The sequence below is a fragment of the Cucurbita moschata genome, unplaced genomic scaffold (assembly GCF_002738365.1).
Source record: "Cucurbita moschata cultivar Rifu unplaced genomic scaffold, Cmos_1.0 Cmo_Scf00008, whole genome shotgun sequence".
Classification (NCBI taxonomy): domain Eukaryota; kingdom Viridiplantae; phylum Streptophyta; class Magnoliopsida; order Cucurbitales; family Cucurbitaceae; genus Cucurbita; species Cucurbita moschata.
Window position 1 is genome coordinate 4,637,118 of NW_019268524.1, and position 14,722 is coordinate 4,651,839.

At 32.2% G+C, this 14,722-nt stretch overlaps 1 protein-coding gene across 1 annotated transcript; it reads right to left on the reverse strand.

The window, feature by feature from the left end:
• Nucleotides 1-5,460: 5,460 nt before the first annotated feature.
• LOC111446327 (PAP-specific phosphatase HAL2-like) lies at nt 5,461-9,877 on the reverse strand. The gene is made up of 3 exons (XM_023085101.1): nt 9,472-9,877; nt 6,919-7,600; nt 5,461-6,039 (listed from the first exon to the last, which is right to left on the reverse strand). Exons 1-3 carry the CDS (start codon nt 9,623-9,625, stop codon nt 5,736-5,738), a joined length of 1,140 nt encoding a protein of 379 aa, XP_022940869.1. The 5' UTR covers nt 9,626-9,877; the 3' UTR covers nt 5,461-5,735.
• Nucleotides 9,878-14,722: the final 4,845 nt, after the last annotated feature.

A 14,722-nucleotide genomic window follows, 5' to 3' on the forward strand; every position in this document is an offset into this window, starting at 1 on the left:
TTTTTTTTTTTTTTTTTTTTTTTTGTAAATTGTTTTCCAACCAACCTTTAAAAAAAAGAAAAAAAAAAAGGAATAATTCATATAATAATCTTTATTTATTTATTTATTTTTATAACCCCGTGTAAATCTCTTCTTAAAATTATGAGACTGATCGTTATACCTAACAGACCAAAATAGACAATATATGAGTTTGAAATTTTACAAATGGTATTAAAGTTAAACACAAGACGGTAGGCTACCTAGGACATTAGATCTCAAAAGAGACTGGATTGTGAGATCTTATATCAGTTGGAGTAAAAACATTGCTTAGAATGGTGTGGAAACCTCTTCACATACTTAGAATGGTGTGGAAACCTCTTCACAGTAAACGTTCTTTGAAGTAAAAGTTAAATAAGACAATATTTACTAGCGGTAGACTTTGACCATTACAAGCATGAAATTAAATTTTGTTTAATTTAAAATGAATTAGCAATGTAATGAAATTTGAGATATCAAATCAATTTGATTGTACAACACAAATAATGCACATAATTACTTAGATTAGAAGATTTTGAAGAAAAAAAAAAACAATCCAATAATGATTTTTTTTTTCTTTTTCTTTTTACTCTTTTTTCAAATTTAATTAGGTATGATGTTTTAAAAATAATAACTATTAAATATTGCCCATTAGACTTTATTTTGATTGTTTTAATTGGTTTAAAAATAATAATAATAAATTAATTAATTAATTTGCTGTACATTTTGTTCATTAGGTAAATAAATAAAATAGCTGCATTTTTAGGACTTGGATTTCATACCTACAAAATTCACTCAAATAATAATTTAAGAAACCTAAAATTAGAATAAATATAAATGGTTAAATATTAAAATATAGAATTAAAATCTTATTTCAATATTTTTATATTTCATTTAACCTGTCCAATTTTAGTCGAATGAATATGTCTTAATTAATTATATTTAAAATAGTAAATAAATACTACGTTTATTCAAATATCACACTTTTATAATAAATGTTTCGTTACCTTCGACTGAGATTTTATCTCGTTAAATCCACCTCATGTAGGGGAGTTTTTATTTATTTATTTATTTATTTTATTGGTTGTTTAAATAATTTTTAACTCTAATTTCATTTGCATGCCTTACCTTATTACTCCTTTGTCATCATTCTCTAAGTCAAATGGTTTTTTTTTCTTTTGTTTTTTGCTTCTTTAAGCAATCCTTTTCACCATTATACCCCTCACTTAGTTTTCAGGGTTATTTTCGTAATTTCATTGCTCCACCGATTATTCATGTCGTTCTTTTTATCAACAACAATGAATGTTACTTTTTAGTCACTGGGTCTCGAGTTTAGCTTCTACATGAATCTTTTAATTTTGAATTTTTTGTTCGAGAGCTCCAAATAAAACGTCTTTCTACTTGTTTTTCAATCAAAATAACGTCTCGTGTTTTATTTTTTGTTTCTATATTATACTAAACCTTTAATTTCAATTTTGAAATGGTTAAAAATTATATCAAATATGTTAATTATTATTTTGGTTGCCATTTAAAGAATATCTCTATTATAGAACTGTTCATTCCATTTGTAACGGTTAACCAGGTTACTTAATCAATCAAATCAAAATCATTTTAAACTTTAAAATCTAATCAATGGTTTGAAATTAAATCGATTCATTTTTATTTTATTTTATTTTAAAAAGTTCAATGACCAACCACTTTAATTTAACCCAAAAATTAATTTAATTTAATATTGTATTTTTCAAGAAAAACTTTGTTTATATTAAATTAAATTGCATGAGTAAAAATTATATTTTAAATTGATATAATTATAAGTTGACAAAAAAAAATGTAAATTAAAATTTGGTTAGTTTAATTATACAAGTAAACTGTATCAAGCTATTAATGGGTGGTGAAGGTGTTTCTCACAAATAAAATAAATTTAATTGAACTTATCTAATATTTGTATTTATGAATATATATATATTTTTAAATGAACTGATATATTACCTATAAAATTAAATTTGATGACATATAATACCTAAGCTTTCAAATTTTTGTGTAATGGGCTATTAAATATATAAAAAAAATTAGATATTAGATGCGAGTGTACACGAGTTGGATTGGATTGGATTAGAAAATCTTTTACGCTAACCTAAAATTTTTGATTGGCTAGATTGGTGACTTGAGTAACCCAACATAGTTTTTTGGCTGTATTTTTGTTGGGTTATTTTTTCTTAAATTATTTTTAAGAAAAATCATATTTATCAATCGTACTCGTTAGATTCATAATTAAAATCTCATAAAACTCAAATATCTGACCTCCACAGATCACGACATATGACTGACATCAATAACGAAAAGTCAAATATTCTTAATATTCGTACTAATCTTAAAAACATGGTATGGTTGGATAGGATTGTAACCCTATTTTCAAGTTAGTTACATTGACTTAATAAAAAAAATAAAAAAAAAAAAGGTCAAACTCTCCAATCAACTTGAATTTTCGATTTTCAAAAAACTCAAAGTTAAATAATTAGATTGGTCGGGTTGTCGAATACAAAATTTAAAATATAAAAAAATAATAATAAGTAAAAGTTTTAAAATGAGGTGATTTATAGTTAAAAAAGAAAAAAGAAAAAAGAAAAAATAGAATGAATAAGGAAGAAATGGAATACAGAAGGAAAGTATTTGTTTACACGAACAACGTGTGGGTCCCAGTCTGAGTAGCATTGGTCAAAGCAAAGAGAAAGAAAGTGGGCCCGCAAAATTCGGGAAAGCGACCAACCGGATCCTTCCGGTTCTATCCTTTCGTGGACCCATTAAAAAAACATCGACTCCCCACGTCCTTTTTTTTTTTTTTTTTTTTTTTTTTAAAATTTAAACTTTAAGTAAAAATGTATAAAAACACTAATTGGGCCTTGGCCCATATATAATGGGCCTGGAATAGCAAGGCTAAATATTTTGAAAGCCCATAAGCTCATTTCAAATTCAAGGCCCAAAACATGACTTCGGCCAATTTCTGCAATTGATATAGACTACAAATAAATAAATAAAATAACTATGAATTTGTGTTAATTACTCCACAAGATATTGCTATTATATAGCCATGAAATAGACATTAATAGTCTAAGCACCAACTTAATTTCTTTTTTTTTTTTAAATGTAATTAATTAATCTTTTTCAAGTAATGATTTTCTCTTTCATAAAGAAAAGTTTTCCACTAATTAATCGAAATTAATAAATTAATTATTATCCTGGTTTATTNTAAGCTTGAATTTTAATAAAATATATTACGTCCATGAATTTTCAAACTTTATATATATTTTTATACTAAACTTCGTGAATTAGATCAAAATTATTTTCGGTCGAATTTTATAGATCAAAATTTGGTAGTTTGCGAAAGCTTCGGGAGTACGTTATATTTATTTGTAGTTAATATCGAATTTGCATAATGTACCTAAGAATGAAGAATTTTGTAAATTAAAAATTTTCCTTTTCTACTCACGAGTAGAGATATAGATATAAACGGTTTTGATGTTCTTTTTTTAGTTCATCGCTTTTGCAATAAGAAATTCAAACCTGTGATATTTGCATATCAATTACGGGTTCACCCGCTCTTTGTTTCTCAAATTAAATTTTTTTTGTTATTATTATTTAGTAGATTTTTAAAATTAAATTAATAAAAATATTCACCCATTTTTTACTTTCTCTTAAAAATACATTACTTCTAAAATGTTAAAAAAAAAATACTCAACTCTTGAAATTAAAAAAAATAAAGAAAAATTCATTAGTAATTATAAAGTTTTTTTAAAAAATTAAAGAAAAACTATCATAAATATTTTTTAAAATTTTATAATACATGATATTAGGATAGTATTTTTTAAATAAACAATCAACGGCCATTATTACTTATTTTATAAACTAGGATGAAGAATAATAATTAAAAAAAAAATGACTATAGTTCACCTTATTAAAAAAATACATAAGGTTTTTGGAATTTTAATAAATCATTAATCCATTTTATATTTTTATAATCAATATCCTTTTGAATTAACTTTAAATTTTTGAGTTATTTAAATTGGCGACTCAAGCAACTCGAGCAGCATTTACAAAGAAAGTTGGGTTGAGTTGAATTGTCAAATTTTGTTCTGTTCTCAATAACTAAAATCTCATAAAATTTAAATATCAATCATTTACAAAATTAAATAGTCTTAATTGCGTAGGTAGGGTTGGGTTGTAACCCATTTTCAGGTCAGTCAAGTTGACCCAACAAAAAAAAAAAAATTACTACACAAACCTAACCAAATTTACGATTTTCAAAAAATTGAACCCAGCTCGAACCAAAAAAGAAAAATCCAACCCAACTCAATCTCTGTGGTTTGGGTTGAATAGTTTAGGTTAGACGGATTATCGAGTCATATGAATATCCCTAATAAATATCTAGGTACATGTTTATGACAATATGATTCCTTTTTATTTATTCCCAAAAAAGGACCATACAATTATCCGAATAAAGCATCGAACCATAAAACGATAAGGAATTTGTCTCGTCCAAACAAACTTTATATATTAAAATAAATAACAATACATGAAGAAAAATCCCATCTTTCAACCAACAAGAATAAAAAAAAAAGCCTCTTATTAAATGCAGATAGTGCAGCAGTTCAAAACTATGAACTAAGATGAATATTAGTATGAAAGGACTAAATTTGATAAAGTTTAAAGTGCAGATAAGGAGCAAATCCACGTTCTATCAGTGGGTTTTGCAGCTAACAAAGTCAACAACGCCATTAAAATTTTCCCTACACCAACGACATCTACCTAACCCATAAAAGATTATACACCCAATACCATACTTTTTTAAATAATCATACTTTGCAACCCTACCCACATCCCTTTTTTTGAATTATAACAAGCCATTACTAAATTGATACCAAACAGTTTCGTAAGATCCCACATCGGTTGGAGAGGGAAACGAAACATTCTTTTATAAGAGTGTGGACACCTCTCCCTAGCAAACGTGCTTTAAAAACCTTGAGGGGAAGCTCGAAACAAAAAATCAAAAGAGGACAATATCTGCTAGCAGTGGGCTTGGGTTGTTACAAGTGGTATCAGAGCCACACCCCGAGAGGTGTGCTAGCAAGTTTGGGCTGAGAACCTAAGGAGGGTGGATTATAAAATCCCACGTCGGTTGAAGATGAGAACGAAACATTCTTTACAAGGGTGTGAAAACCTCTCCCTAGCAAACACGTTTTAAAATGGTCGATTCAAAATGCAAGATGAGGCTGCGGAATATTTCGCTTCTGATATGGGTTGAAAAGGAAGGAGCAGATAAGGCTAGGAAGAAAAAAACAAAAGGCATAATGTTGTTTTAACTTGTATGATTGTTTGGAAAGATCCTCCAAAAAGTTTGAAGTTTTTAAATGAAGAAACATGTGTTTGTTTAGATGAGAATCTTTCTGATTCATATCCAAAGCATTCTGCTTTGTTTCTATGTGTATTAGATCAAGCAAACAAATGGGTATACATGGATTACATCAAAACAGATCTGTTCTATTTGATCACATTGCAGCCAACCCATCAAAAGATATAAACTAAGTTTGTATAATATGGATATATGTGATAACATTGTGATCAGATAATCAGTTTGGGTAGAAATAAGTACCTAATGGCTGTGACAACCCTTTTGATCACGAACGCTACTCCGTAAGACTCGGATCATGTGTAGGAAATGAGTTTTATAGACTGGAAGAATCCCAACTGGCATAGACTGCTCCAATGATTTTCTCATGTAAGATTGGCCCCGAGCAAACTATTATGCCCCGATCGAGACCTTCCAAGTACACTCCCCTCGAGAAATCCAAGGGACGACCTCCGGCGTCAGTCACCACACCTCCTGCTGCTTCTACTATGATAACACCAGCAGCATGGTCCCATATCTTTTCCCGGTATCCGGTCCTTGCAAACTTCATAAAAATCTCGGCGTCGCCTCGAGCTATGGCAGCATACTTTACCATGCTATAGACTCGCAATGGCTGCTGCCTGCCACACAAGTATAAGCATGAAGGGAAGTTTTACTACAGCCACTGTGATCATCTTAATTCTTATAGCAGCGTTGGGAGTTTAAAATCAACTGATTAGTGACAAGCATAAGAATCCATTTTGAAGTAAAGCTCTCCACATGTTGTGCATAGAAGCATCAAGTTTAATATGTATAAACTGCTTAAACATATCAAAAGTTTCATTCAAAAGTGCTAATTGATAAAAAGAATTCATTAACATAACCAAAGTTTTGGCAAAATTCTTGTTGTTCTGTAACTAATATCTGTTCTGAAGTTGATTTTTTTTAAGTATCTATGTAACAACCCAAGCCCACCGCTAGCAAATACTGTTCTCTTTGGGCTTAGTTCAAAGTTATTAAAACCCGTCTTCTAGGGAAAGGTTTCCACACCCTTATAAATAATGTTTCGTTCTTCTCTCCAACCGATATGGGATTTCAAAATCCACCCCCCTTTGGAGCCCAACGTCCTTGCTGGCACTCGTTTCTCTCTCCAATCGACGTGGGATCTTAAAATCCACCCCCCTTTAGGGGCTCAGCGTCTTCGCTGGCACACCGCCTTGTGTCTGGCTTTGATACCATTTGTAACAGCCCAAGCCCACCGCTAGCAAATATTGTCCTCTTTGAGCTTTCCCTTTCGGGCTTCCTCTCAAGGTTTTTAAAACACGTCTGCTAGGGAGAGGTTTCCACACCCTTATAAAGAATGTTTCGTTCTCCTCCCCAATCGAGGTGGGATCTCACGCTCTAAACCAAAAAAGTGAATATGAAGATGCTGTTTCTTGTTGCATACCAATGAACATTTGATGCTTAAAAATTCCCTTTAAATTATAAACTCAACAAAAAACGTAATATCGAAAGCGCACCTCAGCCCTACACTGTGAGCCAGTCCAGCAGTGAACGAGTGGTTCGAGTTCTGCTTCTCCACAGGTTCACAGAAAGTTGCAAGAGCTGGGTCATCAATGGAAGAAACCTGAATAAGGCTAGCTGAGTTTGGCCACTCAAGCTTCTTACTGCCATGGACTAATGGCTGCATCCATGCCCCACTGCAGTTTCTCTTTGCATATATAACACAACCTTTTTCCAAGGAGTCAGAACATGGTTGTGCTAACTTCGGTGATGCTGCCTTATACTGATAGTGAAAACTTTCCTTCTTCAATGGATAATTAGGGCATCCAAGAACTCCCACTTCTACTTTACCATTTTCAATCAAGGCCAAGGCAACAGCATATTGATCGCCTCGGACGAAGCCTAACGTGCCATCAACAGGGTCGAGCACCCAATGTCTTCCAGTCGGGCCTCCAGTTGAATTGCACCGGCTTATAGCCTCGAGAATTTCAGAAGTTTTAAGCGCTCTAGCTGGACTTTGAAGACCATATTTTGGTGCTTCAGCTAAGCATTCGTTTACGGTTTTTACCACAGCTGACAACAGACTGCTCGAATCTGGCTTCGAAAGAGTTTGTACATCTTCTTCAGCAACAATGGATACATTTTGACTGCCAAAGTATTCAGAAAGAATCCAGCTAACAATTGCTTGTACACTCCAATCTGTTCATCAAGTAACCGACCATAGGAAAAAATAATTAATGGAACAAAGGATCAATCAATAAACGGAGTAAAAAATAAGGCCTCAACCAAGCCACTCAAACTGATGCTGCAGATAAGCATTTGACAGATTCTTTTAATGTAGAATCCAAAGGTATAGAATACTTGTTTGAATGATCAAAAGAGTGATTGTTCTATAAAACAAATCCTACATGTCAAACACCACAAAAACGTTTTTAAATGAAAATGTGAGATCCCACATTGGGGAGGAGAACGAAGCATTCTTTATAAGGGTGTGGAAACCTCCCCCTAACAGACGCATTTTAAAAACTTTGAGGAGAAGCCCGAAAGGGAAAGTCCAAAGAGGACAATATCTCTTAGCAGTAGGGTTGGGCCGTTACAAATGGTATCAGAGCCAGATACAAGACGATATGCCAACGAGGAGGCTGAGCCTCAAAGGGGGTGGACACGAGGCGGTGTGCCAACAAGGACGCTGAGCCCCAAAGGGGAATGGATTGGGGGTCCCACATCAATTGGAGAAGGGAACGAGTGCCAATGAGGATGCTAGGTCCCGAAGGGGGGGTGGATGTGAGATCCCACATCGGTTGGGGAGGAGAACGAAACATTCTTTATAAGGGTGTGGAAACCTCCCCCTAGCAGACGCGTTTGAAAAACCTTGAGAGAAAGCCCAAAAGAGAAAACCCAAAGAGGACAATATCTGCTAGCGGTGGACTTGGGCCGTTACAGAAAAAGTCGAAAGGAATGATTACATTATTTTAAACCCAAGAAGTGTTAAATGCATAAAATAAAGAAGCATTCAACCAATGCTATGAAAATCAGCCTTCTATAATACCAATATACTCGATCAAGTTCCAACGCCATTGAAACTTGTGGAGCTTGCACTGTTCATAATTCCTGCATATAATAGTTATCAACAACCTCTCCTGTTTCCATTTTCCTTAACAGTGCTCCATATCAATGCATCACCAAATCACGTGGGATTTTCTAGTTAGAATCATGTAACAGCATGGTAGATATGGCATCACTTTCAATGGAAGAACATAAGTAAAGTGTGTCATCTTCCTCAAAATACATCAACATGGAAGAGCATAAGCAACTTATAAAGGATATATTGTAATATTGTAACAGCCCAATCCCTCCCTTAGCATATATTGTCCTCTTTGGGCTTTCCTTTTCGGGCTTCCCTCAAAGTTTTTAAAACGCGTCTGCTAGGAAGAGGTTTCCCTACCCTTATAAAGAATGTTTCGTTCTCCTCCCAACCGATGTGGGATCTCACAATCCACCCCCTTCGGGACCTAACATCCTCATTGACACTCGTTCCCTTCTTTAATCGATGTGGGACCCCCCAGTCCACCCCTTTGGAACCCAGTGTTCTTACTGGCACACCGCCTCGTGTCCAGGCTTGGGCCGTTACATATACCGTCCAGATGATAACAGGAAGGAGTTGATGAATGAAGAAAGAAAGATAACAAAAAGAAGAAGGATCTTCGAAGGCAACCATGTCCTTTTACTGCAAAAACAAACTACAGAGCACGAAAAGTTCTCAAATAGCTTCCAGTCCAATGAAATTACAGGTTCTTTGGACAATGTGAACAATCAAGAAACAATGGCTAAGCAGCCCAGATGGCTGCATTGCCTCTACTATATCTTATTGATCTCAACAAGCATTGAATACATTACATATTCAAAACAAGCACAAGAACATACAGCATGCAATACCCACTTCAAATTTGCAACCAATAAACAAAAGCAAAACACAATCAAGGGTCACATTCAGCACAAAACCCATCAAGAACAACGTACAAACTTCATTGAAAAAAAACATAAAAAGAAGAAGATCAATAAAAGAATACCAGCAATTGTCACCGGAGAATCATCATCCTTGGCCTTAACCAGGTCATTGCCGACCAAAAGCAAACCCTCTTGAACTCTACGGCAAAGAGCACACGCCAAATGAACAACTCGAACCGCCATATCCAATTCCTTCGAGTACTCCCCGTTCTCCATTGCCAAATCCCCACGAGTTTTCCACAAAACCCAGATGTTAAAACAGCGATTCTTGAAAAACCCAACAAAATTAGAAGCGGTTCATTACAAAGATTGAAGAAGATGAGGCGTTTCGATGATGATTCATCGGTTTTGTAGTTGAATGGCATGTAATGGAAATAGTTATGGGGGAGGCTAATTTGGGTTACGGGAATGGAAAAGGTTTTTGGCAGATGGAAGCCAATTAGAGAGGAGAGCATGATTTCTTGTGCATTTTTGGTTGCTCGCAAAAACCACATGTGTAAGTTTCCCGTGCGTATGAAATGGAAAGTTTTGGGTCTCAATTTTTTCATTTTTTCCTTCGATTATCTGTTCTTCTAAGTTTCCTTTTGGGGCTCCAATTTGAAAGAAAAGATTTGAACTGTGCATTGAATGTCGGAAGGTTGGGAGTGAGTCCCATATTGGCCCATTCAAAGAATGATCCTGGATTTATAGGTAAAAAATACATCAAATACATCTCTATTAGTACCATGTCTATTGAAGAAGCCCAAAGCAAAACCACTAGATATTATGCTCAAAGTGGACAATATCGTACTATTGTGGAGATCAGTGATTCCTAACATGATATTAGAGTCATGCCCTAAACTTAGTACAAAAACACATTTTTACTTGTTATTACTATGATTATAAGAGGGCATGCATGACGCACAACCATTGAGAGGTCGATCATAGGTTTGGGCTCAACCTTGTCGAGTCTAAGGACATGCAATTGGGTTTCGACCCAATTGTTTCACTTCCTCTTTGATCTATATCTTGATCCTTTTGAGTTGGCTCGGTTTTAGTTCGATCGAGACGGTTTCAATTTTGGAGTCCTCGTATAAATTTATAGGATAAAAAAAAATATATACTTGTAATTTTGTCTTTAAATTGGTCCTTGTGGGGGAATTAGGGCACAAATCAAAATTTATAATATTTAAATGAGTGGTAGTTGCACTTTATGGAGAATAAAGAATATAATGATTTATATTTTAATGCCTTGTAACAAGTTGATTAAACAATATTTAATATTGAGTGTTTATATTAGGTTTATGTATTAAAGAAATATTTATATTCTTAGATTTCATTAATTTAATTATTTCAAACATTTACGGAGTCGCAACACATTAGTAACTTTAGTTACAGACGTTAAATATTCTTAATTTTTTCAAAAGTAAGGCAGAGTTCAGTTAAATTATGACCATACTTTCGAGTGGTCGGACCAGAAAAATAAAAAAAATGTCAGTACTCAAACTGAATGAAATTTTAATATTTAAAAAAAATTAACACAATTCGAATTAAAAAAAAATTATAACCTAACTTTTATGGGTTGAATTCGATAAATATCTATAAATAAATAATATAAAATTTGATGGTGTATATCGAGAGAATCATAAATGAAAAATAAATAAATAAATATTTTAGATATGCATTTTAATCTAAAGAAATTGTGTTGGTGGGCCTTCATAGGCCCATTTTGAAGGGCCATCTGGGCTTAAAAATCGAGCAGATCCATGATCCGGGCCCAGTCTGTCTACCGCTTGCCCGAACATTTTATTAATAAAATTCGATAAAAAAAAAAGAAAAAGAAAAATTATAGAGGTGAAAAGAAAACGAATCCCAATACAATGCTGCGTCTAAAACGGTGCCGTATCATACTGGCTTTTTTTATTTAATTTAATTTATGAAATAAATTGGAAGCTGATGACGTCACCCACGTGACTCTGCATTTTTCTTTTTCGGGATCGTTGCCAGCCGAGCAGTGCTTGCTGGTGCACCAAATTCCTATTTTCTTTTTACGATTTTATTTTTTAAAATGCCATGCGTTATTTTTCTCAACCACACAATTTAAAATAAATAAATAAATATATATATATATATATATATATATATAGTCCTTTAATGTGTCTTTATTCTAGGAAGCCATTCCTCTCAAGCCAAGCAGAAATTCTTCTCTTAAAGTTGATAATGTCTTTGATGGGACGGGTTCAACCTAACACATTTGCACGTTATCTAATCGGGAGATAAAATTGGCGAGTACTCGAAGTATTGAATCATCAAGAATCGAACCAAAATAACAAAAAAAAAATTGGTAGAGGTTATTTCAACTCTCGAAGAATATACACCTATTTATGTTCTAGCTATTTAACTCGATCAGTTCATGAGTACTATACAGCCATCTCCTCTCACTATTTGTTTTACATCGAGCAATAATGAAGATGTAAACAAACAAATAGACTGTAACGGCCCAAATTCACCGCTAGCAGATATTGTCCTCTTTGAGGACATTTCACACTCTTATAAATGATGGTTTATTCTCCTCCCCAACCAATGTGGGACATCACAATCCACCCCCTTCGGGACCCAGCGTCCTCGCTGGCACTCTTTTTTTCCTCCAATGACGTGGGACCGCCCCCAAATCCACCCCCCCCCCTTTTTGGGGCCAACATCCTTACTGACACACCACCTCGTGTCTACCCCCTTCGGGAAACAACGAGAAGGCTGGCACATCGTTCGTTGTCTGGCTCTGATAACATTTGTAACGCCCTAGATCCACTGCTAGCAGATATTGTCCTCTTTGGGTTTTCCCTTTCAGACTTCCCCAAAATGCCTTAAAACGTGTATGCTAGGAGAATGTTTCCACACCCTTATAAACGGTGGTTTGTTCTCCTCCCCAACCAATGTGGGACATCACATAGACTTACTATTTGTTTGACGTCAAGCAATACACGAAGTCATTTTCAATATAATAGTAAAAGCAAGACGTGTAACCAGATCGACTCGTCAAGGAAACCCACCTAAAATAAAGACAAAAGGAATAGTAAAGGCTAAGGACTCACTTGCAAAGAAGGGAGACTATCTCGTGGCCATCACTCTTGTGCTTTACTTGTCATACATAACCTAACTACATGGTACGAGATAATTCAAAGTTTGATGAATCAAATTAAAAACATGTTCGTGTGGAATATGTCACCTTGTCTAAAGTAATTAAGATGCATAAAACATCGTTTTCAATAACAAAAAGAGAATATATTTTTTTAAAAATATATTAAATAAAAAGAAAGTCAAACGTTCAAAAAGGTTATATGTCCCATGAATTAACAGCTAACTCAAACATCACATTCACACCTAAATACAGTTGGTCATTTGTTAACAACTCTCATTAATTAATTTATGAATATGTTTAATATTTTCACTTTTTTTTAATTATTATTTTATAATATCATATAATTTAAAAGAAATTGCATTTATCTTTTCTTTTTAAATCTTTGTTAATGTTTTTATCCGTTTAATAATTTTAATTAAATATTTTAACATAATAAAGTATGAAAATATTGTTTTTAAAAATTTATAGGAAATTTAAAATTTAAAAATATTGTTCTTCGGTGATTATGTATTTATAATATTCATATAATAATAATAATAATTTAAGGCGCGTTTTTGGGCGGAACTGACGGCGGAATGCGGCGACGACTAGCCGTTTCCGTTGACAACATTGCAATCTCCAGTCAAGCTGATTCCAATATTCCCTTTCCACTAGACTTTTTGCCCCTATTTTTTTTTTCTTTTTTATTTTGAATAAATAACTTAATTAATCAGACAAATTTATTATTTGTATAGTGTTAAAAATGTCAAAATCAATTATGGTTTAAAAAGATTGAAACGGAGCCCACATATCTATTTTACGTCATTTAGCGAGTCACATCCCTTCATATAAATTTTTGGTCTTTTGATAAATGACATATCTTTTCATGTTAGAGTGTATCCTTGCTCGTGAAGAGCTGTGCTCGTTCATTATTCATAATTTCCAAATTTAAAAATAATTAAAACAACTCTTTTTTAAAAATGTTTCAATCTCGTTTTCGTCCATATTTATTTTTATTATTATAGTTATTTATCGTCCATGGAACGAGCATTTCCGACATAAAATTGGTGGGATCGAGTTCTCCAAATGAATTTTTTCTCCGTTATTATTACTATAAAAAAGTAATTAATTTTTTAAAAAATGTATATTATTCATTTTCAATATAAAGTATTAATTGGTGTGAATTCACTCGTGTTATTAGAAATTGGAGTTGAATCATCGTTTTGTAAATTATATTTATTGAGACTATTATAATGTGGCTGTCTCTTAATAACGTTAGTATAATCTTCATATCGTTGATAACTACTCGATATAAAATGAAAGTACATGCGTAGTTTTTCAAATAATTTTTTCAAATTTTATGTAAATATACTGTTAAACTAAAAATAAAAAGAAATAAAAAAATAGAAATATAAAATTGTTAGTTGAATTAAAAATTTAATTACCAACCAATAGAATTGTTTGTTTAATAGAAAAAATTAGTTAAATTAATAAAAATAACTTTTATTTTTAAATAAACTAAAAAAAATTAAAAAAAATGTAATTTATTTCAAAAATATTTTAAACTTTTTAAAATTTTAAAAAGTGTCATCTAAATTTTCAAAATTTTAATTAATACTCTTAAATATTTTTTTAAAAACTTCACAAATACCATTTAAATTTTTTTAGAACTTTAAAATATAACACATAAATTATCTTCGTATTTTAGTTAAACCATCCACCTTTATTTAAAAAAAAAATAATAAATATCATTCAAATAAAAATATTAAAACATATTGAAGAAAGATCCATCTCAATCGAAAAAATATAATTTAAAAAAATGAATAATTATCTAATAAAAAAAATTTAAATAATAAAATTTGAATAATAGTGGGAAAATATTGAAAATGAAGTGATAGCGATTTTGGAGTACGTGGCCATGTGCTTCGATACGCTTATTATAAATTTATAAAAAAAAATAAATCCAGCTTTTCATTTTCCTTTTTTTTGTTTAATATATATATATAATTTTCTTGGTTTTTTTTTTAATTATTTAATTTTGAAATTCAGTTGTAAATGTAATGGCTGTCAGGTTGCGTCCAATTAATAAATTAATTATGTTATTACGTAATGATTTTCCTTACACGATTCATTGTCACACCTTCTATCCTCCAACTGTCCGTATTTAATTGGTTTTTATTTCTATTTTTTTTTATCTATCAAATTACAAATTTAAT